This window comes from Ustilaginoidea virens, chromosome 3 (assembly GCF_000687475.1).
Source record: "Ustilaginoidea virens chromosome 3, complete sequence".
In the NCBI taxonomy this organism is placed as follows: domain Eukaryota; kingdom Fungi; phylum Ascomycota; class Sordariomycetes; order Hypocreales; family Clavicipitaceae; genus Ustilaginoidea; species Ustilaginoidea virens.
This window is the reverse complement of record NC_057318.1, coordinates 5090467-5114903: the sequence shown is the minus strand read 5'-3', so window position 1 is coordinate 5114903 and position 24437 is coordinate 5090467. Positions and strand designations below refer to the sequence as shown.

Sequence of the window (24437 nt, the reverse complement as noted above, 5' to 3'; positions counted from 1 at the left end):
AACAACAACATGTCAAGAATCTTGTTCGATTCATGAAACCCCCCCCCCCCCCCCCCCCCCCCCCCCCCCCCCCCCCCCAATTGATCGGAGGAAGTGCAAGGTGCAAGATGCAACTGTGGACGAACTGTCGACACGCAAAAAACAGGACACAAGTCCACACAGACAAGACAGTTGGGCGCGACAACGCAGCCAATGGACGGGCGTTGTTTCCGAGGGCAATTCTCAAATCCGCACGCCCCAAACTGGCGCAGAGGCCCAGGCGCATCCGGGGCCGCCCTGAGGTCGGGGCACTCCAGGCACTTCTCTCGGCAGGCATTGACTCAACTCTGATTCAATGTTGCTTTGCAGGCTGGGGCGCATGGTACACATTACCTAACATACATACATGTGCCAACGTGCCGTGTACGGAGGTTCCTAGAGGTCTGTCACAGGTCACGCACGTGACGAAGGCACGTGACAGTGGGGAGCAATGATATAATACCTTGCTTCTAGTATAGACCATAGCTTAGAGGAACCAGGCCTTTTGCATTCCACTCATCGACCGCGATCGTGACAACGTCTCAATGCAACTGTGCACATGCACATGCACGTGCACAGACACAGACACAGGCGCATGTACTGTTGCACGCCCGGCAATTTGTTGACGTGACGGGCATGGCAGAAGCAACGGGGCAAGCGCGGGTCAGCCCAGCGCGCGGAGTAACCAACATGAAGACTTCCCAGTGCCAGCATGTTGACAGAGTCCGCCTTGCCGACGCGCTGTAGAAACGTCAGGGGACTCCAATCGATACCTAAGCCAGGTCAGCGGCCGTCGACAACCGTTGCAGCCGCCCCCCCCTTTTATCGTGGCCCTGGCTTCGTCGATGCGTCGGGGCTTCCTCAACCAGTCAGTCACAAGAGGAAAACGGGCGACAGGCACAAGCGTGCCGAGGGACGTTCCGCGGTGCACGTCGAGCGCGCGAGGATTTTGCGACAACATGCTACAAGTTATGCTGGAAGTTATTCTATGTACTTGCCACTAAGCTAGTCATCTTTATCCAGAATAAAACAACACGTCGTGTTTCATCAACTGTTTTTCACTTGCCCAAAAGTGACAATCCACGGTTGCGCTGCTGAGAGTAGGTTGAATCGGTCGACGTCTTCGAAGCTCCCAACACCCCCCTCCTCCCGACATATGCCAGGTCGTCGTCAGACAGGGTCCAAAGCAACACTCCTCAAGCGCCGCAGTTTGCAGCTGGCAGGGTCCGTCCGGGTATGGCACTTGCTCCGTCGACTTGGTAGTGACTAGTATTGGGTTCTGAAGTACGGTTAGAAACGTTTCGACAGTATCGGCAGTTCGATCGGCCAGTATTCAGTCAGCAGTCAGCAGTCAGCATCGCCAACACCAACCATCATTTCCATGCGTCGCAGCTCTCTCCTCGCCGTCCAGCAGCGTCAACTCGACAGTCCACGTTCTGCTCAGCCCAACGGTCTGTCAATCGCCGAAGCCATATAGTATAGCGCGGGTTTCAGTTTACAAGTGTATCATGGTCATCATCATACGTTGTTGCTGGTCGAGAATAGAGAGCGACGTGGTTTATAGTGCATGCTGCGTAACCGAGAGAGAAAAGGGGCAGGAGAAAAAAAAATATGCAGGGTATTAGGTGGCAACAAGAAAAAGGACAAAGAAAGAAAGAAAAAAAAACATCCAAAGGTCAGATTTGTCCTTTGATGTCAACCTTGCGGAAAGCTTCGGATTTGCTGCCTTCGAAAAGCTGACCGGCTTTACCACTCAAAAAGATTATGTCGTCAGTGCGGTCCTCTAAAAGGGGCTGGCCGTTGTGATTCATGATGAATTGCGCAGTGTCAGCATCCGATTCAAAGCCGAGCTCTTCGGTCACAAACCGAAGTTTGACATCGGGTTTATAACTGCAAGATGAAGATGAAGAAGAGAGTCAGAACAGGCCATCATGTTTCCGCATGCAACGAGAAGCAGACGGCGTCTTACCTTTTGCAAAGGTTGCACAGGGCGGCCAGGCGCTCTCGAGAGACAAACATGTCCATAAGGTAAGCGCCCATGTTGGGTGTGTCAAGATAAAGCTGAAAAAATCTATGATAATTTCCCAAGGCCAAAGCCGACCGAACCTGCAGCGCGTGCTTGATCGGCCTCTCCTCCTTTTCTGCAGTGGTTAGATCCGCCATCGCGTCGTTGAGACCGGTGCGATTGGCAGTATGAATAAAGTACAAGATACGATAGGCTTTGAACTCGATTGGATTGCCCCTCAAGCCCAGAGCATAGAGGGAGCGCAGTTGGGTCTGGCACTGATTATACTCACCAATGTCCCCCCTCTCCAGAGCGATCCGAGCATGAATTTCATACACCGAAACAGTAAAATCATTCTTTATGCGTTGCACGGTAAGGTCCTGTCGCATGGATTTGAACTGATCGCAAATATACGAGTAGTTCCCTTCCTTTCTCCACTTCTTCTTCAACAGGTCCAGCGTTTGGCGAAGAACTCGCTCCGGCCGAACATTGGAAGGAACAGGAGGGGCGGTCAATCGAAGATATCTCTTCTCCAAAACCTCACTGGTTCCAATGATGGGACCCGAAGACGGCAGCGTTGGGCTGGGTGACCTACAACCAGCCTTTTGTTGCTCGTTCTCGAAGCGGCGTTTGCGCTTGTTGGCTGCCTCTTTTTGTAACTTACTTGACTTGGCCGAGCTGTCGTCAAACGCGGAGCGCTTGTCTGCAGGAGCATATGAAACACGGTCCTCGAGGGACAAACGAGAGTTAGCATTGTGCCGTGACTTGTGGCTCGAGTCACCATTGGCAAAATCGGACGACTTTCTTTTCTTGGAGTTGGCTCGAGGTTCAGGCGGAGACGAGGCAAAAATACCGCGATTATACAGCGCATCACGGTCGGCTTTCACAAGGGCGTGGGGGAGTGGCACGGCATCCCAATCTATAGTAAACAACGTGCCGTTTTCTTTGGCAGTGCCGATCGTCTCCTTAAGCTTTGCCTCGACTTCTGCGCGGGAAACTGAAGGGTCATCATTTTGGGGCAGGAATGATCGCTGGACGTAGTTGCGAACTGATTTAGGCCATTCCGTTTTCGTCTTGGACGGCTCTGTTTGAGCAGCGTCAGGCGGGGTGGGCACGAGAACTGGGGGGTGGTTTGGTGCCGGCGGGACGTAACCAGCGTACGATGGCGGTGTCGGAGGAGTGTATGGGTTGAAGGCCTGGCGAACTTGGACAGGAACAAACGCAGGGTCTGCTGGAACGGTCAGCGAGTCCGGCTTCAAAGATTCAGCATGTCGCCGTCTCTGGAACATTTGCTTACTGGCGTAGTTGTAGGTTGCAGGTTGTGCTTGTGCATGTGCTTGTTGGGAGACGCCATGCGCTTGTTGCGTGGCTGACCAACCGGGCATCATATCGACCGAGGATTCGAAATGCAGCTGAACGTTAGTATTCGTGGCTAGGCCAAACAATTTCAACACCTATGACTGTATGTATGAGGAAAGGGTAGCAGCAAATGATGTAGCCGGCGCGGGACAAGTCACAGCCAAGCAGGAAGCGGTGGAGGGAGGATCTTTGTGCGGAAGGCAAACGTCCCACGAGGGCCTGACAGGTTGAGGCTTGGCACCGACCCGTGACTCTCGGTTAAATGCCGGTCGATGGGTCGGACCAGGGTTATGGCTTCGTCCTTTTCCTGGCACTGTGGGTCGCTGCCGACCTGACAAGCTGACTCGTCCGAGGCAGAGCGTCGTTGACGCATCCAGCCATCCATCTCCATATCCCTTCATGCTACGTGTTTCCCTCGTGGCTACCTGGAAACCTGCGGCAAATCTCGTTGTAGCCACCCTTGGACATTTTCTTTTTTTTTTCCCTCCCTTTTTTGGTGTACGCAATCTCCTTTGACTGACATCCGGTCTCATGCGCTATTCTCTGGCGCCTCGCCAAACCAGTATGACGAATGTTTTTGAAACATATAGACTTGACTTCTGCATTACGACCGTCGTATCTGCCGGACGAGATTCTTCTTTTTGTCCAGGACCATGTTGGTCTTTACGAGGGGTAAGCCCCTTGTCGTCTGACCGTTTTTTTCTCTTCCATATTTTATCTTGATGTGGACTCTGCTTATACTGGTACGGTAAATCAGGAAGGTGAAGCTCCCCAACCACCAAGATGGTCAAGTTTATTTGACCTCGCATCGGATTTGCTATGTTGATAAGAGCGAGCCTAGACAAAACTCACTGGCGTTGGATTTGCGGGATGTAGAGAGGTACGAGATCCAGGCTAGATTCTTGAAATCGTCACCCAAAATCACCATATTCCCCAAACCTTCGAGGCAGCTATCCTTGCCCGCGCGAGCTTTTTCGCATGCTACTTCTCCATTGCGAAACGATTCGGTGTCGCGTGGTCCGAGGGACAATGCTCACTCCCACCCTCCTGAGCCGTCGCCTACCACGACTGCTACTTGGGTTTGCACAATATGTAGCTTTTCCAATCCAATCCCAGCTGGTTTTGACCCAGCTGCAGCGAACTCGCATACTCCGTTGCCACCATGTTCTGCATGTGGAATCAAACCGACGCTGGCATATATTTTGAAAGCAGCCATCAAAAGCGCCAGCCAGCGACCTCTTGCTTCTGTTGGACCTCCACCAAACTCCAACACAAGCTCCTGCCAAACAGAGGAACCTCACATGCCTACAGAGAGATTGATTGGGACAGTTCTCGGCAACTTACGCCAGGACCAGCGCACAGTCTCTCCCGAACCTTCGTCTGAATGTCCGCGGTGCACATTCTCGAACCACCCATCGCTTCCCGCCTGTGAGATGTGCGGCGCGGCACTCTTATCCCAACATACAAGTACACTTACCGCTAGCGCTCCACCATCTAGGGCTGAAACTCCCGGGTTGTTCCGCGATAATGCCGTCAGGGAATCAACAGAGGCTGATGCAGCTGACAGCATCAAAATATCCTTCCGGGATGGTGGGGACAAGGTTTTTTTCGAGCGACTCAAAGGTGCCATCACGCAAAGGAAGTGGCTGTTACAAAATGCCCCCCCTGCTCCAAAAAGTAGCTGGAATGCAGACGGCAACGCCTCAAACTATCCGTCAGATCCTTCTCACCAGAATCGAACCAAGACTGCTGGTATTGCTGGTCTCGAGCAGCTGGGCCTCAATATGCATAAGAACAATGAGATGCTGATAGGCAGTGCCTTTGAAGATCTAGAGGCCTTGATGTCATCAGCAAAAGAGGTCATAGCTCTAGCTGAGCGGTACGCTCGTCAGAGCAACGGAGTCAGCGGCGGGGCCTCGGCCGAGGACGCCGCCATTCTTGCAAAATCTGCCTCGCAACTCGGTCTAGTCACCACGAAGGACATAGTAGGAGGTGGCAGTGCTGAAACTCTTTATCTTTCCGAGCTGTCTCGAAACCTTGCCGAATTTCTGACTGACGACTCTCGGGGTGTATTGAAACGAGCTGGGGGAATCATCACCCTGGTCGATCTATGGGCCATGTTCAATCGAGCCAGAGGCGGCGTGGAGCTCGTTAGCCCTAGGGATTTCGAAAAGGCCGCACGACTTTGGGAGGAACTGAAACTTCCAGTTAGACTCCGGACATTTCGTAGTGGTGTCATGGTCGTTCAGGGCCACAATCGTACCGACGACGCAACAATCAAGTCTTTACTTTCCTGGCTAGATGATTTGCACGAGTTCCCCCCCGACAGAGAGCTTTCTTGGGACTGGCGAGAATTTGGACGTGGCGTAACGGGTCTGGAGACGGCCCAAAGATTTGGATGGAGCATTGGCGTGGCCGAGGAAGAGCTACTGATGGCGGAGGAGCAAGGCGCGCTGTGTCGAGAGGAGGGATTAGAAGGTTTGAAGTTCTGGAAGAACTATATTGATACAGGTGTCGTTGCTCCAAAGAGCAAAGCCAAGTCGGAGGAAGAGACCCTTGCGGAGGCATTAAAGGAAAGCGGTTTTATCTAAAAATGAAAATATAAGAATACAATCATGATGCAGCACAGTCTGTCGAACTTAATTTAAGCATTGAGTTTTACCTCGAATAAGGCTTACGAGTAAAAGAACTAAGTGATTACTCTATCGACGGCATATAAAAAATGCCTGGTATTGCGCCTCTTGCAGTTCCAGAACATGAACAGAGTTCCGGCCATCCCAAGCGGCATCATGTGCACCCGTCTATTTTTTACATAAAGTCGTCATCCTGCCGAAATATCCATCCTAATCCCAACTCCGATGCCAGACTGTGAAAATAAGGGGGGGGGGGAAGAAAAAAAAGAAGTCATCTAGGCCATACCGACCCTTTGGCCAGATGATGAGTTTTGAATGTCATTAGTTTGGAGTACGGCATGGTTGGTGCCTGTGGCAGCTCAGTCTTGCTGCGTAATACTGTCGTTACCAAAGCTCTCAAACTACAACATGGGTAGACATGTGCTCCACGGCTTCCTTGATGGTGCGGAGCATACGCTGATTCAAGCAGAAAGGGCAGCGTATCGGCTTCTCGTTGGACGATACGGGGGCGTCCGAATGAATCGGTGTAAGAGTGAGGTCGTGGCTGAGATCGTGGCCAGGGGTTGCGTATCTCGGAACTGAAGATGCCCGCTCTTCCGGACTGGTCACCACCCCAGCGGCTGCTTGGAAGCCTGCTCGCTCAGCACGCTCTCTCTCCTCCCGCACAGCCGCGGCCTGCTCCTCGGCGGCCTGCTCCTCCTGCTGCAGCTGGCGCAGCGCGTTTTGCAGCACCACTTCGGGATCGTCGTCGGCGTACATTGGCTGCTCTGGCTGAGCGAGGGGGATGGCCGGGGCCTCTGGGGCGGGTGGTGGCAGGGCATGTTGCGGCAGCGGAGATTGGCGCGGAGCGTCCACCCGCCTGATGACCTCGTCGCGCACCAGGGCGCAGGTGCTCAGGCTGGCTTCGACGCCGACAACGCGGAGGATCTGCTCCCTGATGGCGGCCGGGCTCGTGTCGGGGGCGACGGCCATGACGCGAGGGACGCAGTCGGCCAGGTAATCAATGTCCTCGGCAGGGTTGATGCCGCCATCGCCCAGTCTTCGCTGGCGCCGCACAAGGAGCCCGTAGCGCTTCTTGAAGCGGTGGATCCAGCCCGGGGAGAATTCCGGCGCGTGCTCGTCCCGGTACCGAGGGAGCTGGCTGAAGATGGACTTGGCCTTCTCGCCCAGCTCGTCGTTGGTGGGCTGCCGACCCGACGCCTGGACTTGCTGATACCACAGGAGCACGAGCTTCTCCACGTCGGGCCAGTTGCCGAAGCGCAGGCGCGAGCCCGACAGCTGGGGGTTGTCGCCGTCGAGCCGCGAGTACTTGGGGGACAGGGAGTGGGACACGGTCGACTGGCTGATCTGCTGGCCGTACTGGGCGTAGAACCAGTCGATGCACGCCTTGTGCGACGGCTTGAGGGACTGCGAATTGGCCCAGCGGCGCAGCTCGCGGCGCTGGTCGAGGGTCAGAGAGTGTCGCTCCTTGGGGGTTGATGCGTCTGGGTGCTGGGCAAGGTCGGTCGTCGAGGCGGCCACGAGGGCCGGGTCGGTGGTGACTTCGGACATGCAAACGGCTCTCGAGGCCCAGGTAAAAAGCAAGCAAGCCTTTTGTTCCGCGCGCGCGCGCGTGGGGGAGGGGGGAGGGTGGAGGGCGGGTGCCGATGCTGGCTATCGTTGTATCCGAAGTCGCCGGGTGGGATTCTTTCGATAAAAGAGATGATGGCCTTGCTTCAAAAGGAGTTGTGGCGGGGAAGCGCGAGATTTTCCCGCTCCCCCGGGAACTCCACTAGCGAGAAGTTTGGCAAAAATTTCACGTGAGGAGTCCGCATTGTCCAATAGCATTGTAAGCCGACCCGAACTTCAAACTCGGCAAGCAGCTGGCTAGCGCTATACCATCATGTACGGCAGGATTGCATTAAGTCGAGACATGCTTTTACAGCGTATAACGAACGCTTCGCCATCTTGCATCACTCCTCGGACTCGACATTGAGACGCACAGAAGTTTTGATCCCACCAGAGTCTCTTCTTCTGAGCGAAAATGCTTTTTTTGCTGCAATCCTTCTTGCATGCAGCTCGGTGGAGAGCCGACATCCGACTCCTCCAATGACAAATGCCCCATTCCAGGTCGTAAGTTTCTCCTGCTGCGCTGGAACTCTGGGGAGAAGGGTGCAAGCGAACATCAACGTATCATATTTGTACAACGACGTGTGATTCTGAGGGTAGACAGAAATCCACCATCACACCACACATGTCTGGTGGCCCAAAAAAAAAAAAAAAACGACGGACCTGGATGGCGTTGTTCACGACGAGTGGCGCGGAACAAGTGCTTGCTTATGGCCCCCATCACCTTTGATGTCGTGTCGACGCGAATCGCAGAGCCTCCAGCAGAATGACCTGCTCTCTAGAACGCTTGGCCGATTGTTGTACTATAGCTTGGAAACAGGAAACAAGATGCATCAACTCGGGCACAGGACCAAGGGCGCAAGTCAAATCTAGAATTCACCCCATTGCTGAGCTTGTATGTACACTGTTCGCTTCGTACAGGCCAGAGTTCCTCCATCGCCTTTTTGCAAAGTTAATGCTTCTTTTCCTGCTCCTCCATGAACTTCCTAAGAGGAGAATGTTAGCCAATGCAGCTCGGACCAGCAGAGCGAGATGGCGCACTTGATGAAATCGGCCTCGTCGGAGCTGGAGGCATTGATCGGCGGAGTTGCGCTGGCGGGGGATTTCTTGGAACCAGAGACGGCATAGTAGGCGCCACCGAAAAGGGTGCCGAGGATTCCCATGGCGAGCTGCAGGGAAGGTCAGTCGACGGCCGAGTTGGTCTAGGTTGCTTTGGTACAGAAACGTACGTGGTGGCCGCCGACCTGTCGGCCAGCAATTTTGTAGGTGGCAACACCAGCCATTTCGAGGAGTGGAATACGGGGCGAGGCGTTGACGAGTCGGTCGCGCAAGGAATACGTGGCGATGCACAAGTCGTGGCGAGGTTGATCTCAAGGTATGGTGAGGTAGGTTAGGAGGTAGGTATTCGTACTCTGTAGCTAGAAGTGGTTGACGGCTTCAATCCCGTTCTGTCGATTTTCCAAATGCTGCCTGGAATTGCAGGCGACAAGACATGGAATTAGGCGCCGGATATAGCTCGGCTGGCAACTTGGGTGCCTGCTCAAGTCCAGCGGTCGCTACGGGATGGGAGCATCCATTTAGCGCTGGCAACAAGGCGCAGTCTCCAAGACATGCTCGGAGTCAGCTGGTCTGGGTCTGGTTGGTGGTACTCCTCGTACTGCGTGACCATTTGAACGCCAGATGAACGCCAGAGTCGGGAGTCGGCGGTCGGCTTCATGCCCTTTCACGATCCCTCACACAAGCACTTCCGTAGACCAGGCTTGCTCACCACCACGTCAAGCGCCACATCGCTCCTAGACCTGCTGACCTGCTCAACCGAGCGGGCTTCTAAACCACCCGACTGTCAAGCTCAGAGCCTCGACGTTGCTGCGTTGCTCGCTGGAAATGACGTGGTGGGGTAAACCGAAGGAGCAGCCGAAGGAGCAGTCGAAAGAGCAGCCGAAGGAGCCAAAGCCCGCGCAGTCGCCCGATGCAAACAGCGCCGCGCAGCCGCCGGCCTTTGACCCAGACAAGCTACCCCCCAGGGAGAGGCTGCCCGAACGACTGCAGCATATTATAGACAAGTCGGACAAGGACAGCTCCTTTTTCGACGACGTCATTGACGGATAGTAAGCACAGCAACATCTCCTCTCCCCTTTGCAAGATTTCCCGACAGTAACCAAACGTCCAGTGCACCCGCAACCACAGACACGAAGCTGCGATATGCCGCCTACGCAACCCGGCTCCGGACCATCCTGCTCTCTGCCCATCGCTACGTTGCCTATACCTCTGATATCGGGGAATCGTTCCGTCCGGTAGCCCATCCCAACGTTGTCCGGGCCGCGTATGGCATCTCTTGGCTCTACATTCTCGGAGATGTGTCGCACGAAGGGTACCGAGCCTACTGGCACAATCAGCGGGTTAGGAACCCGAATCTGCGTCCCTCGGCTCACCAGGAGGAAAGCGCTGCGACGCCTGCGCTGCATGACTCGCGCCCGAGGCCAGGTGTAGTCAGCCCTTTGGAAGACTGGCGGACCGTAATGGTACAGAGAGGTATATTTCAGAGCATAGCCAGCATGGGTCTTCCGGCCTTTACCATTCACAGCGTGGTCCGATATTCGGGAAGAGCTCTCAAGAAGGTGAAGAACCCTACGCTGCGCACTTGGGGACCCATTGGTCTTGGCTTGTCCGTCGTTCCCTTCCTGCCCAGGATGTTCGATGGGCCGGTTGAGAGCGCAGTAGAGTGGGCTTTCCACAAGGGCTTTCAAGCTTTTGGTGGTGCGGACTATGTGGGCGACGCACCTGCTACCGGACGAGAAGACCTTCTCAACAAGGACGTCAAGACCAAGACTGACTGACCGTCGACTGCTTGCAAACGGCAGGTTGAGGGCTCGCCGCCAGGTTGATTGTGGTCGTGGTCGTGCTCGTGCTCGATGCGTCAAACCTGATTGCTCCTCGGGCCACGTCTTGTCGAGTCTTGCGCACCCGGGCCTGTTTTTCCCTTGGGTGGAAGTTTTATCAGCGTTTCCAGCCCAGTCCACGTTTCTTTTTTCTTTTTTTTTCAACTCAATAATAAATAGCAATGTATCGAGCCTGCAACAGTCTTGCAGGAGAGCAATCTGTGAAGGGATGTGTGCACCTGGTGACGTCTGGTTGGTTCATCGCACAGGACCTCGGCACCTATCAACTGCCAGCACTTTCGTAATCACGATTTACCAAAGCCATGCTCCTTTCCTTGCAGATAAAGTATACCAAGGTGTTGCCTATTTTTCCGCGGCATTCACCTGACCATGCGATGCGTGAAGGAGACCAGTTGACGTGTTGCTCTTTGGCCGCAAATGGGCCAGGCCAGCCTTGTCGTGGGTCCTTCCAGTACGTTCCTCGCCTGGAACTTGTAAGCCTGGATTTTGTCAGCGACCAGTATCTACTTGTGCTTTCTCATCACCACCATCCATCCACTCACTCAGTCCAGGCACTTACCGAGGCGTCATCCTCCTCGTCTTCGCCTCCACCCTCCGCGCGCTGGTGTCTTCTTTTCTTTCTTGCCTTTGGCCTTCCTTCTTGTCCTTCTTTTCCCTCTTTTTTGTCTTCTTCCCCTTTCTCTTTTTTTCCTTTTTTGTACTGTTTCTTCTGTTTTGTGTATCGCGCATCATTATTTTCTCTCCCTTTCATCATGGCCTCGTCCTCAAATTCCGGCGACCAGGAGACCAGCTACATCATGAGGGACAAGCACGACGCGAGTCTGGTTGGCACGCATTGCCAGTTTGACTATTGCAACCAGCTCGACTTCCTGCCGTTTCTTTGCCAGTCCTGCACCAAGACTTTCTGTCTCGACCACAGAACAGAAACCTCTCACAGATGCACCAACCCGGGGGCGTGGGCAGAACGAAAGCGATTGGCCGACTTGTCAAAGCCGTCCATCGGACAGGGCAAGACGCTGCGGGATAAGGTCTCGGAAAAGCCTTGCGCATCGCCAGAATGCAAAACGGTCGTGGGCACGTCCCTCACTCCCGGAGTGCACTGCGATGCCTGCAATCGCGATTACTGCTTGAGACACCGTCTGAGGGAGGACCATGATTGCAGGAACCTGGTGCCCGTCGGGGCCCGGCCCATGCAGATAGACGTTGCGCAAAGGACGCGGTCTGCGCTCGAAAAGCTCAGGGCTTGGGGCTCCGCCAAGAAGCAGCAGGCAGGAAGAGCGCTGCCGAAGCCGAGGCCGAGCTCGGCAGCGGCTCGCGTGGTAGCCACGCAGAAGCTCAAGAAGACGGCAAGGGGGGACAAGAGGATCGCCGAGGACAAGCGGCTGTATCTCTTCGTCGAGGCCGAGGCGGAAACAGCCCAGGCCAAGTTCCCCAAAGGTGAATTCTTCTTCTCGCAGGACTGGGTCGTAGGTCGATTGCTAGATCAGGCAGCGTCCGGTTTGCAGGTTCAAAACATCAATAACAAGAGCTCAGACGACAAGGACAAACTGCGCGTCTTCCATGTGGAAGGGGGGAGAATTTTGGACTACGGGGAAAAGGCCGGGTCTGCATTGCAAAGCGGAAATACCATCATTCTGCTGAGAGGAGTTGGGCCGCCTGCGGACCTGATAGAAGTCTAAGGCAGTTCAGTCGACGTAGATGGAAGTTGGAGGAGGTTCTACGGAGCTGCTCCTTGGCGCCAAACCCTCCGGAATACCAGGCTTTAAGAGCCAAAGGGGGACGCAGCTCCCTGTTTCCCATGGAATCGAGGATTGTGAGACGCTTCCGAGTGAAACTGGCTGGGTTGGCGGTGACAACGAGGAGCAGCAGCAGCAGTAGCAGCACAAGCAGCAGCAGCAGCACATTAGAAATCCCGGTGATTAGACACCGTCAAGGCAGGGCCGGGGTGGCACGAGTATAAGAAAGCCGCATTACCCATATGGCACCAAGACTGGTTGTATTTGTCTCCCATCTTCAACATGAATCGCTCAGTACACAACGCATGTACATCGCATGCTATGTGCAGGGTAAGGCGGCGCAACTTGTTTTGTGAGTTGGTGGGCCATCTACATACAGTTGACAATAGCTCAGAGTCTCGATCTTGGCTTGGGCCAAAACTAAAACTGCAGATTGCAATGAATTCAGTCCGCATGACGCAGTTACCTGCAGGTACGGGCCCAAGCTATTGGTGTCTACGGGTTTGGCACCTGCTGACGAACGATTCTGCTTCAGTCAATCAGTCCGGCTCGTAGCCTCACGTGGCTTCGTGTTGTACTTTGCGCCCAGAAAACGGATGACGACTGGAACATGCCAATCACCGTGACCCAATCACACCTACCCCCCCCCCCCCCCCCATCTCCATGAATGAGAAACTAAGTTGGAGTTCTTCCCCTCTGCAATGCTGCCACATCTTCAGCACGCATCCAAATGCCTCCCCATGTGCCACGCAAGCGATTGCGCGGAACAACAGATGCCTCTGATGGTGAATCTGGAAGTGGCAAAAAAAGGAACCGCGGTCCTCTGATACTCTCGGCTCGGCGCAAACCCACTCTTTACGATGACTTGGATGCAACCACCACACCACTGTCTGGGAACAGTGCTGGTTCGATATTCCAGGCCTCGGGCGTGGGAGACGACGATAGCTCCTTGACTTCCTTTTCAGACGAGGACTTTGAAGCTGGTCCACCTGCGAAGCAGCCCCAAGTCGCCAACGGGCCTTCCGAAGACGAGGATGAAGACTTTGAATTCGAGGACGTCGCAGCCCCTGCCCCGTCCCACTCGGATGTGCCTTTTGTTTCGGGAGACCTTGAGTTGACATTGACCAAGGACTCACGGACGTCGCTGGCAAACCTGTTTGGAGACAAGAAAGGGCCTTCCAAACGAGAGCGCAAGGCCCGGATTGCGACGCACTCTTTGCACGTGCTCACCCTCCTCTGGCACAATGCGATACGCAATTCATGGCTTTGCGACCTTGAAGTGCAAGCAACCATGATTTCCCACCTCTCGCCCAAGATGTGGGATGAGATTGACAGCTGGAGACGCAAATCCGGAATCGTCGCGCCCGCGGGCCGACGATCAGCGCTGCCCTCGCCCAAAGGCAAATCGGGCGAAAAAGACGCCAGGAAAAAGAGGGGGCGCCGCGATTGGGAAGCTTCAGCTAGAAAGCTCGAGGAGGGCGCTGTCGACTTGAGCCACGGCGATCCCTTGTTTCGGCTCATGCAATCGCTGGCGTCGTGGTGGAAACAGAGATTCAAGATCACAGCCCCCGGGCTGCGCAAACGAGGCTACATGACCTTGGAGAGGCTCGATAGGCTGACCAAGGCGTACAAGGAGAATTTTGCCCATCAAGATCAGTTTGGGGAAAGGGTCGCAAGCCTGGATGAGTTTCGCACGAGCGCCCGCACCTGCCAGGGAAGCAGGGATATTGGAGCTCAGCTGTTTACAGCGCTGTTGCGCGGCTTGAGCATGGAAGCTAGAATGGTGGCCAGCTTACAACCGCTGGGCTTTGGGTGGAGTAAGTCTGAAGATGCCGATGCCGAAAAACTCGACCCGGCGGCGGAGGCCCCAGTGACCTGCGCCGAGCAAGCTGCCGCGGATACTTCACGAAAAAACGTCTTGCCCGATAAGTCTGGGCATAAACATCATGTAGTCTCTGGTCCAGCCTCAAGGCGGAGCGCTTCTTCAAAAGCCAAGGCCAAACCGGATCCTTTTCCAGACAGCGAGGATGAATTACGACCCGAGTACTTGGACACGGATGACGAGTCTGTGGTAAGTGCGGGATTCACGTCTAAAGATACCGCACCGAGATTGCGCCAACATGACGCCGATCTGCCCTTCCCTCATTACTGGACTGAAGTCCTGTCTCCAGTCACCGAGAAGTATTTGCCCGTCGACGCCATCGTTAAGAACCTGGTGGCGACAAATCGGGAGCTTGCCGAAAGCTTCGAGCCCAGAGGGCAGAGGGCAGACAAGGCAAAGCAAGTCATAGCCTACGTGGTCGGATACTCGGCGGATGGCACAGCCAAGGACGTGACTGTCCGGTACCTAAAACGAAAAGTCCTGCCTGGAAGAACAAAAGGATTTCGAATGCCCGCAGAGAGAGTTGTCGTGGGCAACAACGGCAGAAGGGCGAAAAAATACCACGAGTTCGATTGGTTCCAATCGGCGCTCTCGGGATATCGAAGGGGAACGAAAACCCATCCGCTCACCGAGATAGACGACGAGGAAGACGCGGTGGACCTGAAACCAGCAAAGGCAGAAAAAAAGGAGGTCAAGGAAGGCGAGGAAACACTGCAGCACTTCAAGCAGTCGAAAGAATTCGTCCTGGAAAGACACCTGAAGCGGGAAGAGGCCCTGGTCCCCAATGCCACCCCGGTGAGAAAGTTCAAGAACAAAGCCAAGGGCGGCAAGATGCAGGAAGAAGATGTGTACCTGAGGTCGGACGTTGTTCAGGTCAAGAGCGCCGAGACTTGGCATAAACAAGGACGCGCTCCCCTGGCCGGGGAGCAGCCTCTGAAACGAGTTCCGTATCGTGCCGCGACGCTGAACCGAAAGCGAGAAATCCTCGAGGCGGAAGCCGCTACCGGCGAGAAGGTTTTGCAGGGATTGTTCAGCCACCATCAGACAGACTGGATCATCCCACCGCCCATCGAAAACGGAGTCATCCCAAAGAACGAGTACGGGTAAGCTTGCCGCTCTCCCCTCAGCCGAGACGCATCCATCCGACGCTAACAAAACCATGGTATAGCAACATTGATCTGTTTGCGGAGCACATGTGTCCGGAAGGCGCCGTTCACGTTCCTTTTAGAGGAGTTGTAAAAGTGTGCAAGCGACTCAAGATAGACTACGCAGAGGCGGTTGTCGATTTTGAGTTTGGGCATCGGATGGCCGTTCCTGTCATCCAAGGCGTCGTCATTGCCCAAGAGCATCATGACCAAGTCATGGCCGAGCTAGAAAAGGACGAGGCGGAGCGCAGGCGAAAGGAGGACGAGAAGCGCCGCAAGGCCTCGTTGAGTCAGTGGCGGAGGTTCATCATGGGGCTGCGCATCGTGGAGAGGATTCGGCAAGACTATGGCGACGTGGACGAAAACGCAACGATTTTCGGCCGTGGCAAAGCGACAGGTTCGGTGGGCCACACCGGGCATGCGGTAGGAAATGACGGAAAGGCCGGCGGAGGCTTCATCCCAGACGGCTACGAGGAGGCACATGATGATGATGATGATGACGATGATGATGATGACGAGGGGCGGCAGCACCACGCGTCTGGCTTCTTTCCGGTTGGCGACGAGGAGATGGATGACGATGGTGACGAGGGACTCACTGTTGAACACTATTGAACGAGTGAAAATGTGTGTAATTTTGGAGCTTTGTTGTGTGTCACGCCAGACTTCAACAGCACCAACCCAGGTCACTCACTTGCAACGCAAGATCCGGCTCTCCATGTACCAAATTTCCCATTGTCGGGTGCGGAAGAGGACAAGTATATACACATGTACACATATAGATATATACATACACATGAAGACGCGGCAGTCAGTCGGCGTCACCGTCCCCTTCCAAACCTCTCATGCCACTTGCCTCTGCCTCCCGTATCGGCGAGTCCGTCAGGCCGAGCAGGGGGCTCCGCGATGGCCTCAAGTTCCACGGTCTCATGAAGCGTCGATATGATGGCGGCCTCCGGCTGGGACGAATCCGACGACGCGCCCGGCTCTAGAAGATACAGAGCGTTGGAGGTGTTTTTCTGGCGGAGGCTGTAGGCCCTATCCGGGGTGCGGAGAACGGCCGAGGCGGGCGAAGACTCCAGGGTGAGGCTTCAAAAGGGGAGCAAGGAGGCGGGTCAGCACGGAGTCTGTCAATGATTTGCAGGGGGGGGCGACTGACACGGGGGCAGCGTCGGATTCGAGGAGATTGGCGAGGTCGGGCGGAAGTTCCAGCAGGCGGTAGCCGGAGTCGTGGGGGCGGTGGACGAGGGTTACTGCTTGGACCTGGTGCTGGGCGGACATGGTGGACAGAGTGCGCCGTAGGCGTGGGCAGGTGAAGCTGAAGCCAGGCAGCTGCGAGGATGTTTCTGGGCGATGATTCTGGGCGATGATTCTGGGCGATGATTCTGGGCGATGCTTCTGGGCGAGAGGTTGAAAGTCGGCATTGGCCTGGCAGCTGGCAGGATATTTCCTGGGCGAGAGGTTGGAACTTGGCAATTGGCAATTGGCAATTGGCAGCAGGCAGTGCCCACTGCCCACTGCCCACTGCCCACTGTCTCCGCCATACGGAGCACAGAGTCGTCAACATCCTCACTGTATCCCCACCACAACGGCAACACATGAGCAGCACAGCAAACATTCTCGTGTTTCGAGTCCAGACTCGTCCCTGCGTACGTTTTCGACAGACAAAGGGAAAAAAAAAAAAAAAAAAAAAAAAAAAAAAAAAAAAAAAAAGACGCACAAGTCTCCCACGCCTACGCACCGATGGCCTTCAGGATGGCCTCCCCAACGCCCTTGGCCGACGCAGGGTTCTGCCCCGTGATGATCTGCCCATCCACCACGACCTTTTCCCCCCACGGCTCCGGGGCGGCCTCGTACCGGGCGCCCACCCTCTTCAGCTCGTCCTCCAGCAGGAACGGCATCGCCGCGCTCAGCTGCACCTGCTCCTCCTCCGCGTTGGAGAAGCCCGTGACGCGCCTGCCGCGGAGGATCGGCTCGCCGCCCTCGCTGCTGCGGCTGCTCCTGGCGTCGCGCAGGGCGATGGGCCCGTGGCACACGGCCGCCACCGGCTTGCCCGCCGCGTAGAACTCCTCCACCAGCCGCACCGAGTCGGCGTCCGCGGCCAGGTCCAGCATCGGGCCGTGGCCGCCGGGGTAGAAGACGGCGTCGAAGTCGCCCGCGCGGCCGACATACTCCGCCAGCGGCGTGGTCGCCTCCCACACGGAGCGGTGGTCGCGGAGGAAGCGGGCCGACGCCTCGTCCGACTTGTACGCGTCGACGGAGCTGGGGTCGAGCGGCGCCGCCCCGCCCTTGGGGGAGGCCACGGCGATTTCGGCCTCGGGCGCGAGGACGAGGTAAGGGTGCGCGAGCTCAGGCTGTCGCGGGGGGTTAGGGGGGGGGCACGGCACGACTTTGCGTCTTTGGATGGATGGATGGCCAGGGCGAGCATACCAAGTACCACCCCGTGGGCCTGTCCAGCTTGGGGATCCTGTCGGCGCTGGTGAGGACGATGAGAACCTTTTTGGTCATTGCGACTGACTGTCTCCACTGGCTACTACGTTTACGTTTTGACGGACCGGACGACAGAGAAAAGCACGATGGCCGCTGGGGGTTGGAAGGAGGGGAGGGAGGGGAGGGAGCACCGCGGGCAGAAGGAGGGTTATTTAAGCCGCTCGACGCGTCAGGTCTCTCTTCGCGAGTGTCAACGGGCCTGCATCCAGCGAATACCTCGGATAGCTTCCTCCCTTCCATGATGCAGAGATGAAATCGCCGGTTGTCTGCATCTGAGCATCATCAAGCCAAGCCAAGCTGTGCTTCCGGCCCCCACCCATCCACCCCTCCCGACATGATGACGTAGTTGCATGCCACCACTCGTGTTGCGGCTTTGGCGGTCGGACATGTGGCGTGATGGTGTCATGTCTGTATTTGTGTTTCCATTTTCCGCCTTGAACCTAACGTCAATAACGTATATCATCGAGGTTCAATTGCGGCACGGCGTATAGTGCTACATTTCAATATGCCGACCATAAGCGGCCATGGTGTAACGGTTAGCATGGCTGATTTCCATTCAGCCGACTCGGGTTCGACTCCCGATGGCCGCATGTGTTTTTGCCGGGTTTCCTTTCCAAGCCGGGTCCTTTAATGCTTCGCCAGAGAAAGTGTGCCTGCGGTTCATGCATGTAGTTGCTCGACTTCTTTTTTTGCATCTAACGCAGGTACAATGCATATATACTCACCTTGATCATGCACCAACATTAAATTTAAGAGACCTACTTGCCAATTCCGTCTGCCCGTCTGCCCGTCTGCCCGTCTGCCCGCCTGCCCGCCTGCCCGCCTGCAATCTGCAATCCTGCTGTCATCTCAGTTCCCTCACCAGGCGCACGCCTACTTCAACCATGGTTGACCCGCTACGCAGCCTCGTCATCCTGGACTTGTTCATCCGACAACCGCCCGCCAGGCCTCAACGACACCGCTACGACAGCACCGACAGCAGCCAAGATAATGCCCACAAAGTACGGCAAGCCGTACCAGGCGTCCCCCCAGCCGCGTCCGACGCGCAGTAGCCACTCCGCCAGCGGCCGTCGTATCGAGTACGAAACGATTTCCACGGCCCCCGCCAGGGAGAAGAGCGCCGCGAGATGGCGGTCGTTGCCAAGAATCGCCAGCAAACTCCTGCTGACGACGAAGAACCCCCGTGCAGAGGCCACTAGCGCTGTGCCAACGACGAGGGGACCCCATGCAGTTGACAGCCCGCTGATGAAGTGCCCTATCATGACGGTAAAGACAACCACCCTCGCCAGCCAGACGTTCTGCTGCAGAGGCGTCAAGTCGAGTCTCGTCAAGACTTGCGCTACGACGGGCAGCGCGACTGCCGTCACGGCCAGAGTCGACCACGAGCTGACACGCAGGATGCCGACGACGACCTGTTTAGTTTAGAATGTAAGGTCACGGACCAGAAAATAAATCATCAAGCAAACCAGACGGAATCCATTTCCAATGGGAAAACCCTTGGCAACAAAAAAAGGGGAAGAGCAAGATGCTTACACGCTCACGTGACCAGTCAAAGCGCTCAAGCGCGTACCGATAGGCCGTGGAAGGAGAAAGTGCCGACATGTTTACAAAGAGTACCCCGAGTAAAACTGCCCCCAGCGTCTTGTTGTCCAGCAAAATCCACCGAGCCGTGGTCCACAGAGGCCTTGTGGCAGACTTGACGCGGGCATACCAATTCGTTGCCCAGGTGGATGAGGTTGAGCTCGACTCCTCGGTTACACAACTTGTCCCGGTTAGAGAGGCGGCGTCGCGGGTGGCTGGCAAGAAAAGAACCAGTGCAGCGCAAGCGCAAATCATGGCAAGGCCAGCGTAAACGGCGAGCCATGGATCCCTGTGGCGCAATGTCACGAGCAAGGGCTGGCTGATGATGCCAGCGGCCCATGCGAGAGACTGTACGCCGAAAAACACTGTGGCTCTAATGCTCCGTTCATTAGCAGCTTCAAGGCGTGGAGCGGTGTTGTGCACGGAGATGGTTTTTTTTTTACCGCTGTGCTTTGCTTGAAACATCGCTGGCAAGAGCGAATACGACGGCAGAGAAGACGTAGGGTCCGCCTCCAACGACGGTAAACAGTGAAGAGAGCCATGCGAGGCGTACGTTGAAGGCATGGGGGAATGCGCCTGCAGAGGAGGGAGCAGGGGGTTAGAACCGGGCGGTCGCGGAATGGACGCGTGTGTCTACAAACAGGTTGGAACGAGTTTTCTCTTGGCTTACAAACGATGATCTCTGCTGCCTTGGAGACAAGCGACCCGGCGACAGATAGAGCCAGGAGATTCCTGCGACTGAAGCTGTCGGCCGCAAGACCGTAGGGTACGAGCGTCAGGAGGCCGATCAACATGGACAAGCTGCGCTTCCACGCTTGCAACTTGGCGGCCTCGTGAATCGACTGCTTGGAATCACATGGCTCGGTGCCAGGCGCAGCGGTAGAGTTGGCCGTATGGCAGATGATGTCGAGTTGAATGCGGTTGAGGCCTCCGTCGCCGAGGACAGATCCGACGGTGCTGGTGAGGATGACGAGCGAGAGCAAGGCCAAGACCATGACGCGATCTGCGGTGCTGAAGCTGTTTTGGGGGACGTGATTCTCGTGGACGCGAAACTCTTGTCCATCCTCGTCTTCCTCTGCGGGGTGATGGAGGAGCGGCGCACGCTCGTCCGGCGAAACCATGTTGGGGTGGCGATGGGGGAGTCCGATGTCAACTGGTTGCAACGAAGCTTTTGCCTCTTGGGCTGGGCCGTATCAATAGCAGGAAACAGCGGCCGCGATGGTTTTGGATGGCAGTGTGCAGCGGGGATGACGGGCCCCAAATGGCTCTTCGGGGAAAGGGCTGGTTGGGTGGCGGACGGCAGCCTGGCGTGTTGGTGTTGTTGAAAAGATGCGAGCGAGGCAGGGGGAAGCTGCAGGGAGGGAGAGCCGTAGCCGTGGAATGGATTGGTTGGGCATGTTGGCAAAAGATTCTTGGATGGGGGTGGTGCGGCGTCGCCTCTTTCTGGGATCTTTGTATGTATTGGCTACCTTTGTCGCACGCGAGGCGAGCTGAGGTGCGCGATGAGGTGCGAGAGAGGTTGGCGTGAGGCGAAGTGCGAGACGGAAAGTGAGACGGTCCGGTACTCGGCGGTACCGGTTGAGGGTTGGGTTGGGTTGGGTTGGGTTGGCATTGGGCCGAGTCAGCTGCAGCGTGCCCATATGGCGGATAGGAGTAACTCGACGGATAGACGCAAAGGATGAAGAGGCCAGCGCCAAGTCGACGGGAGGAGCATTCAGCATCACGTCAATGGGCCTGAAAGCTGATGTCACCTCTCAACTCACCTCTCAACTCACCTCGCGACGCAGTTGACCTCTCCACGCGCGAGGGCCAGAGGGTCGGGCTAGCTTAGGTACATGCATGTACTTGATCCTGACAGGTTCTCGGAGCCGCCTCCGTCAGAGCCCCTGCAGTGGATGCACCCCCATAAATCTCGGCTACGCAGAGGCACTCCAGCAGGTCCAGCACCCAGCCAGCAGCAGCAGCAGCAGCAGCAGCAGCAGCTCCCACCACCACCACCAGCTCCACCACCGCGACCCAACCCAACCTGCCTGCCCTCAGCCTCTGCCTCTGCCTCAGCCTCGTCCTCGCCCGGCCCAGCCAGGCCCATTGACCTCTCCTCCTCTCCTCCGTCTCCCGATCTCGCCTCTCATCCCAACTTCCTCCCCTCGTCCTTCTCGCCCACCCCCCCCCCCCCCCCCTCCAGCCGCCATGGCGGCCGAACCCCCCCGACCGAAGCTTCTCTGGAACGCAGAAAACATCAAGGACGTGGCCGAGTCGGTCGGCATCAGCTCCCTCAACGACGAAGCCGTCAAGGCCCTCAGCCAGGACGTCGAGTACCGCATCGGCCAGGTCATCATCGAGGCCTTGCGCCTGATGCGCGCCGCCCGCCGCACCACCCTGACCGTCAACGACGTGTCGCTCGCCCTCAAGGTCCTCGACGTCGAGCCCCTGTACGGCTACGATTCCACGCGCCCGCTGCGCTACGGCGAGGCCAGCCTGGGCCCTGGCCAGCCCTTGTTCTACATTGAGGACGAGGAGGTGGATTTCGAAAAGCTCATCAACGCGCCTCTTCCAAAGGTGCCGCGCGACATGAGCTTTACAGGTAAAACCAACCCGCACGCCCCTACGACAACGACAACGGCAGGGCTCCTTCTTTCCCCCCCTCCCCGGCTTTGCTCGCGCCTGAACTGACTCGCACACCCCCCCCCCCCCCTGTCTTTGAAGCGCACTGGCTCGCGATAGAAGGCGTTCAGCCGTCCATCCCGCAGAACCCCACGACTGCCGAGTCGAGATCGCAGGAGATGCTGCCCAAGGGCCCCGGGGCCAACCCCGCCCTTGCTGCCCTCGCGGGCAACGACAACGTCGCCATCAAGCCCTCGGTCAAGCACATTGTCAGCAAGGAGCTCATCCTGTACTTTGACAAGATCCAGGCCGCCATCCTCGACGACAACCCCGACGAGGAGGTCGTCCGCCTGCGCCAAGCCGCCCTGGGCTCGGTGCGCGACGACCCGGGCTTGCACCAGCTCGTGCCCTACTTTATCAACTTCGTCATGGACCGGGTCACGCACCACCTCGACGACACCTTCACCCTCAAGCAGATGATGGAGCTCACCAACGCCATCATCCAGAACAGAAGCCTCTTCCTGGACCCCTACGCCAGCTCGCTCTCCGCGCCCGCCCTGACCTGCCTCATGGCCAGGAAGCTCGGCACCGACGACGGCATAGACGCCGTCAGGGATCAGTACGAGCTGCGCCAGCTCGCCGCCTCGCTCGTCGGCCGCATCGCGCGCAAGTACGCCTCGTCCAACTCCCTCCTGCGGCCCAAGCTCACGCGCACCTGCCTCAAGTATTTCCTGGACCCTACCAAACCCCCCGCCGTGCTCTACGGCGCCATATACGGTCTTTTGGAGGCCGGCGGCCCGGAAGCCATCCGCGTGCTCGTGCTGCGCAACCTCCGGACCTTTGACTCGGCCATTCTGCAGCCCCTCAAGGAAAAGTCGGAAGGCAGCATCGAGTACGAGATGCTGGTGCAGGGTCTGGTGCAGGCCGTGGCTTCGCTGGGCCAGCCCGGAGAGCTCATTGACGCCGGCTCGGCCACGAATGGCGTCAACGGAGCCGCCTCAGACGGCGAGCTGTCTGAACTGAACGACTTTCTCGGTCCCATTGTAGGGAGAAGGGTTGCGGCGTCGGCAGATCGCGCCTTGGTGAGGACGCTTCTCGACGCCCGGTTGCTGGAGTAAATGCGGCGTTGGAGCAGACACCTGGCTTTTTTTTGTTTCTTGGATCCGACCATCTGGCGCCTGGGCATACCAGGTTGTTTCTTTCTTTCATTCCCTCTTTCCCTCTTTTCCTCTTTTCCTCTTTCCCCCTTTTCTTCTTGTTTCCCCCCCTTTTTTTTTTTGGGCGAACTGGCGTTTCGGAGAGCGATATCCAAAAGTTGCGGTCTGGGTTTTTGTCGCGTGGCAATCGTTCCAGCCCTTTTATACACATCAGATAGAATTGTGGCTTTCAAATAGACACGGACGGAAAAGAAAAAAGAGCAAATAAAGAAAGAAAACCCGTCGTAGGCTGATTGTTTCTACACGTCCGCTCGCTGGCTCAACTATCCCCCAGCCGGCATCTGCGCAACTTTACTGCGTCCCCGTCGACTCCGTCCTCCATCGCCCGACTCCGTTCCGGTGGCTCCCCGCCTCACAGCCCAAACGCCAAATACAAGCCGCTCGCAACACTCGCCGTCCACAGCGCCGTCTCCCCCTTCCTGATGGACGCCTTGGCGAAGCCCTTGCCCAGATCAAACCACAGGTGCCTCAGCCCGTTGATGAAGTGGTACGCGAACGGGAACCCCAGCGCGAACTTGACGCCGCCCTTGACGGCAAACGGCAGGGCCGCGAACCCCGACGCCAGGCTGGCCGACTCGAGGTGCCACCCCAGCAGCGGCGCGACCAGGTACGCCGAGAAGTAGGCGTACGCCGCGCCGGACAGCGCGCAGCCCGTGATGCGCGTCCACGCCGAGTGGCCGAGCCACGTCTGCTCGATCTTGTAGATGGCCAGGTGGGGCGACACGGGGCGCTGCAGCCGCTGCTTCACGAGGATATCGTGCCCGTCCTGCTGGGAGATTCTGGCCGTCGTGACGGGGCTGTTTTTTTTTTTTTTTTTTTTTTTTTTCCCCGCGTCGCGCGTCAGCCCAGTCGCTGGTTTCTCGCATTCGAGTTTTCGCTTTGTACGTGCCTTGGGGGGGGAAAGGGGGGGGGGAGTCCCTGTCTTACCGGATTTGAGGGGCGGCCGTGATGATGGCCTGGGGCGCCTGGGCGAATATGCTGGGCGTTCCTGCGACGGGGCGGTTTGGTTAGTTGGTCGGTCGGACGGCGCGCCCGTTCGTCGCGGGTGGGGTGCGTACCTCTGCGCAGAGCAGCCAAACCGACCCGTTGAGCGAGCATCCTGACGGCTGCTACAAAGCAAATAACAAGACAAAAGCCGGTGGTTGTTTGATGACCGGACGACGATGGGCACAGAGAGAGCCGGACTGCCAGGGAAAATCGTAACACGGCGTTTCGGCTCCTCGGCCCAAGGCACCAATCACACCCGCCCCATTCCTCAGCCC

At 56.8% G+C, this 24437-nt stretch overlaps 12 protein-coding genes across 12 annotated transcripts; 5 read left to right on the top strand and 7 right to left on the bottom strand.

Moving 5' to 3' along the window:
* Positions 1–1694: 1694 nt before the first annotated feature.
* UV8b_04288 (uncharacterized protein) lies at positions 1695–3411 on the bottom strand (the record flags this gene model as incomplete). The annotated part of the gene is made up of 3 exons (XM_043141786.1): positions 1695–1908; positions 1988–3251; positions 3321–3411. The coding sequence occupies 3 exons, from the start codon at positions 3409–3411 to the stop codon at positions 1695–1697; spliced, it is 1569 nt and encodes a 522-aa protein (XP_042997720.1).
* Positions 3412–3953: 542 nt separating this feature from the next.
* Positions 3954–5973, top strand: UV8b_04287 (uncharacterized protein; the record flags this gene model as incomplete). The annotated part of the gene is made up of 2 exons (XM_043141785.1): positions 3954–4054; positions 4140–5973. 2 exons carry the CDS (start codon positions 3954–3956, stop codon positions 5971–5973), a joined length of 1935 nt encoding a protein of 644 aa, XP_042997719.1.
* A 438-nt stretch (positions 5974–6411) lies between these two features.
* Positions 6412–7566, bottom strand: UV8b_04286 (uncharacterized protein; the record flags this gene model as incomplete). Its single annotated transcript, XM_043141784.1, has 1 exon — positions 6412–7566. The coding sequence occupies one exon, from the start codon at positions 7564–7566 to the stop codon at positions 6412–6414; it is 1155 nt and encodes a 384-aa protein (XP_042997718.1).
* A 1009-nt stretch (positions 7567–8575) lies between these two features.
* Positions 8576–8906, bottom strand: UV8b_04285 (uncharacterized protein; the record flags this gene model as incomplete). The annotated part of the gene is made up of 3 exons (XM_043141783.1): positions 8576–8609; positions 8665–8792; positions 8853–8906. 3 exons carry the CDS (start codon positions 8904–8906, stop codon positions 8576–8578), a joined length of 216 nt encoding a protein of 71 aa, XP_042997717.1.
* A 601-nt stretch (positions 8907–9507) lies between these two features.
* On the top strand, positions 9508–10460 carry UV8b_04284 (uncharacterized protein; the record flags this gene model as incomplete). The annotated part of the gene is made up of 2 exons (XM_043141782.1): positions 9508–9731; positions 9794–10460. The coding sequence occupies 2 exons, from the start codon at positions 9508–9510 to the stop codon at positions 10458–10460; spliced, it is 891 nt and encodes a 296-aa protein (XP_042997716.1).
* Positions 10461–11275: 815 nt separating this feature from the next.
* UV8b_04283 (uncharacterized protein) lies at positions 11276–12202 on the top strand (the record flags this gene model as incomplete). Its single annotated transcript, XM_043141781.1, has 1 exon — positions 11276–12202. The coding sequence occupies one exon, from the start codon at positions 11276–11278 to the stop codon at positions 12200–12202; it is 927 nt and encodes a 308-aa protein (XP_042997715.1).
* A 787-nt stretch (positions 12203–12989) lies between these two features.
* Positions 12990–15898, top strand: UV8b_04282 (uncharacterized protein; the record flags this gene model as incomplete). The annotated part of the gene is made up of 2 exons (XM_043141780.1): positions 12990–15244; positions 15310–15898. The coding sequence occupies 2 exons, from the start codon at positions 12990–12992 to the stop codon at positions 15896–15898; spliced, it is 2844 nt and encodes a 947-aa protein (XP_042997714.1).
* A 206-nt stretch (positions 15899–16104) lies between these two features.
* Positions 16105–16564, bottom strand: UV8b_04281 (uncharacterized protein; the record flags this gene model as incomplete). The annotated part of the gene is made up of 2 exons (XM_043141779.1): positions 16105–16372; positions 16443–16564. 2 exons carry the CDS (start codon positions 16562–16564, stop codon positions 16105–16107), a joined length of 390 nt encoding a protein of 129 aa, XP_042997713.1.
* A 452-nt stretch (positions 16565–17016) lies between these two features.
* On the bottom strand, positions 17017–17791 carry UV8b_04280 (uncharacterized protein; the record flags this gene model as incomplete). The annotated part of the gene is made up of 2 exons (XM_043141778.1): positions 17017–17637; positions 17714–17791. The coding sequence occupies 2 exons, from the start codon at positions 17789–17791 to the stop codon at positions 17017–17019; spliced, it is 699 nt and encodes a 232-aa protein (XP_042997712.1).
* An 878-nt stretch (positions 17792–18669) lies between these two features.
* On the bottom strand, positions 18670–20475 carry UV8b_04279 (uncharacterized protein; the record flags this gene model as incomplete). The annotated part of the gene is made up of 4 exons (XM_043141777.1): positions 18670–19185; positions 19307–19727; positions 19798–19930; positions 20025–20475. The coding sequence occupies 4 exons, from the start codon at positions 20473–20475 to the stop codon at positions 18670–18672; spliced, it is 1521 nt and encodes a 506-aa protein (XP_042997711.1).
* A 1069-nt stretch (positions 20476–21544) lies between these two features.
* Positions 21545–23076, top strand: UV8b_04278 (uncharacterized protein; the record flags this gene model as incomplete). The annotated part of the gene is made up of 2 exons (XM_043141776.1): positions 21545–21938; positions 22061–23076. The coding sequence occupies 2 exons, from the start codon at positions 21545–21547 to the stop codon at positions 23074–23076; spliced, it is 1410 nt and encodes a 469-aa protein (XP_042997710.1).
* Positions 23077–23527: 451 nt separating this feature from the next.
* Positions 23528–24273, bottom strand: UV8b_04277 (uncharacterized protein; the record flags this gene model as incomplete). The annotated part of the gene is made up of 3 exons (XM_043141775.1): positions 23528–23972; positions 24103–24163; positions 24234–24273. 3 exons carry the CDS (start codon positions 24271–24273, stop codon positions 23528–23530), a joined length of 546 nt encoding a protein of 181 aa, XP_042997709.1.
* Positions 24274–24437: the final 164 nt, after the last annotated feature.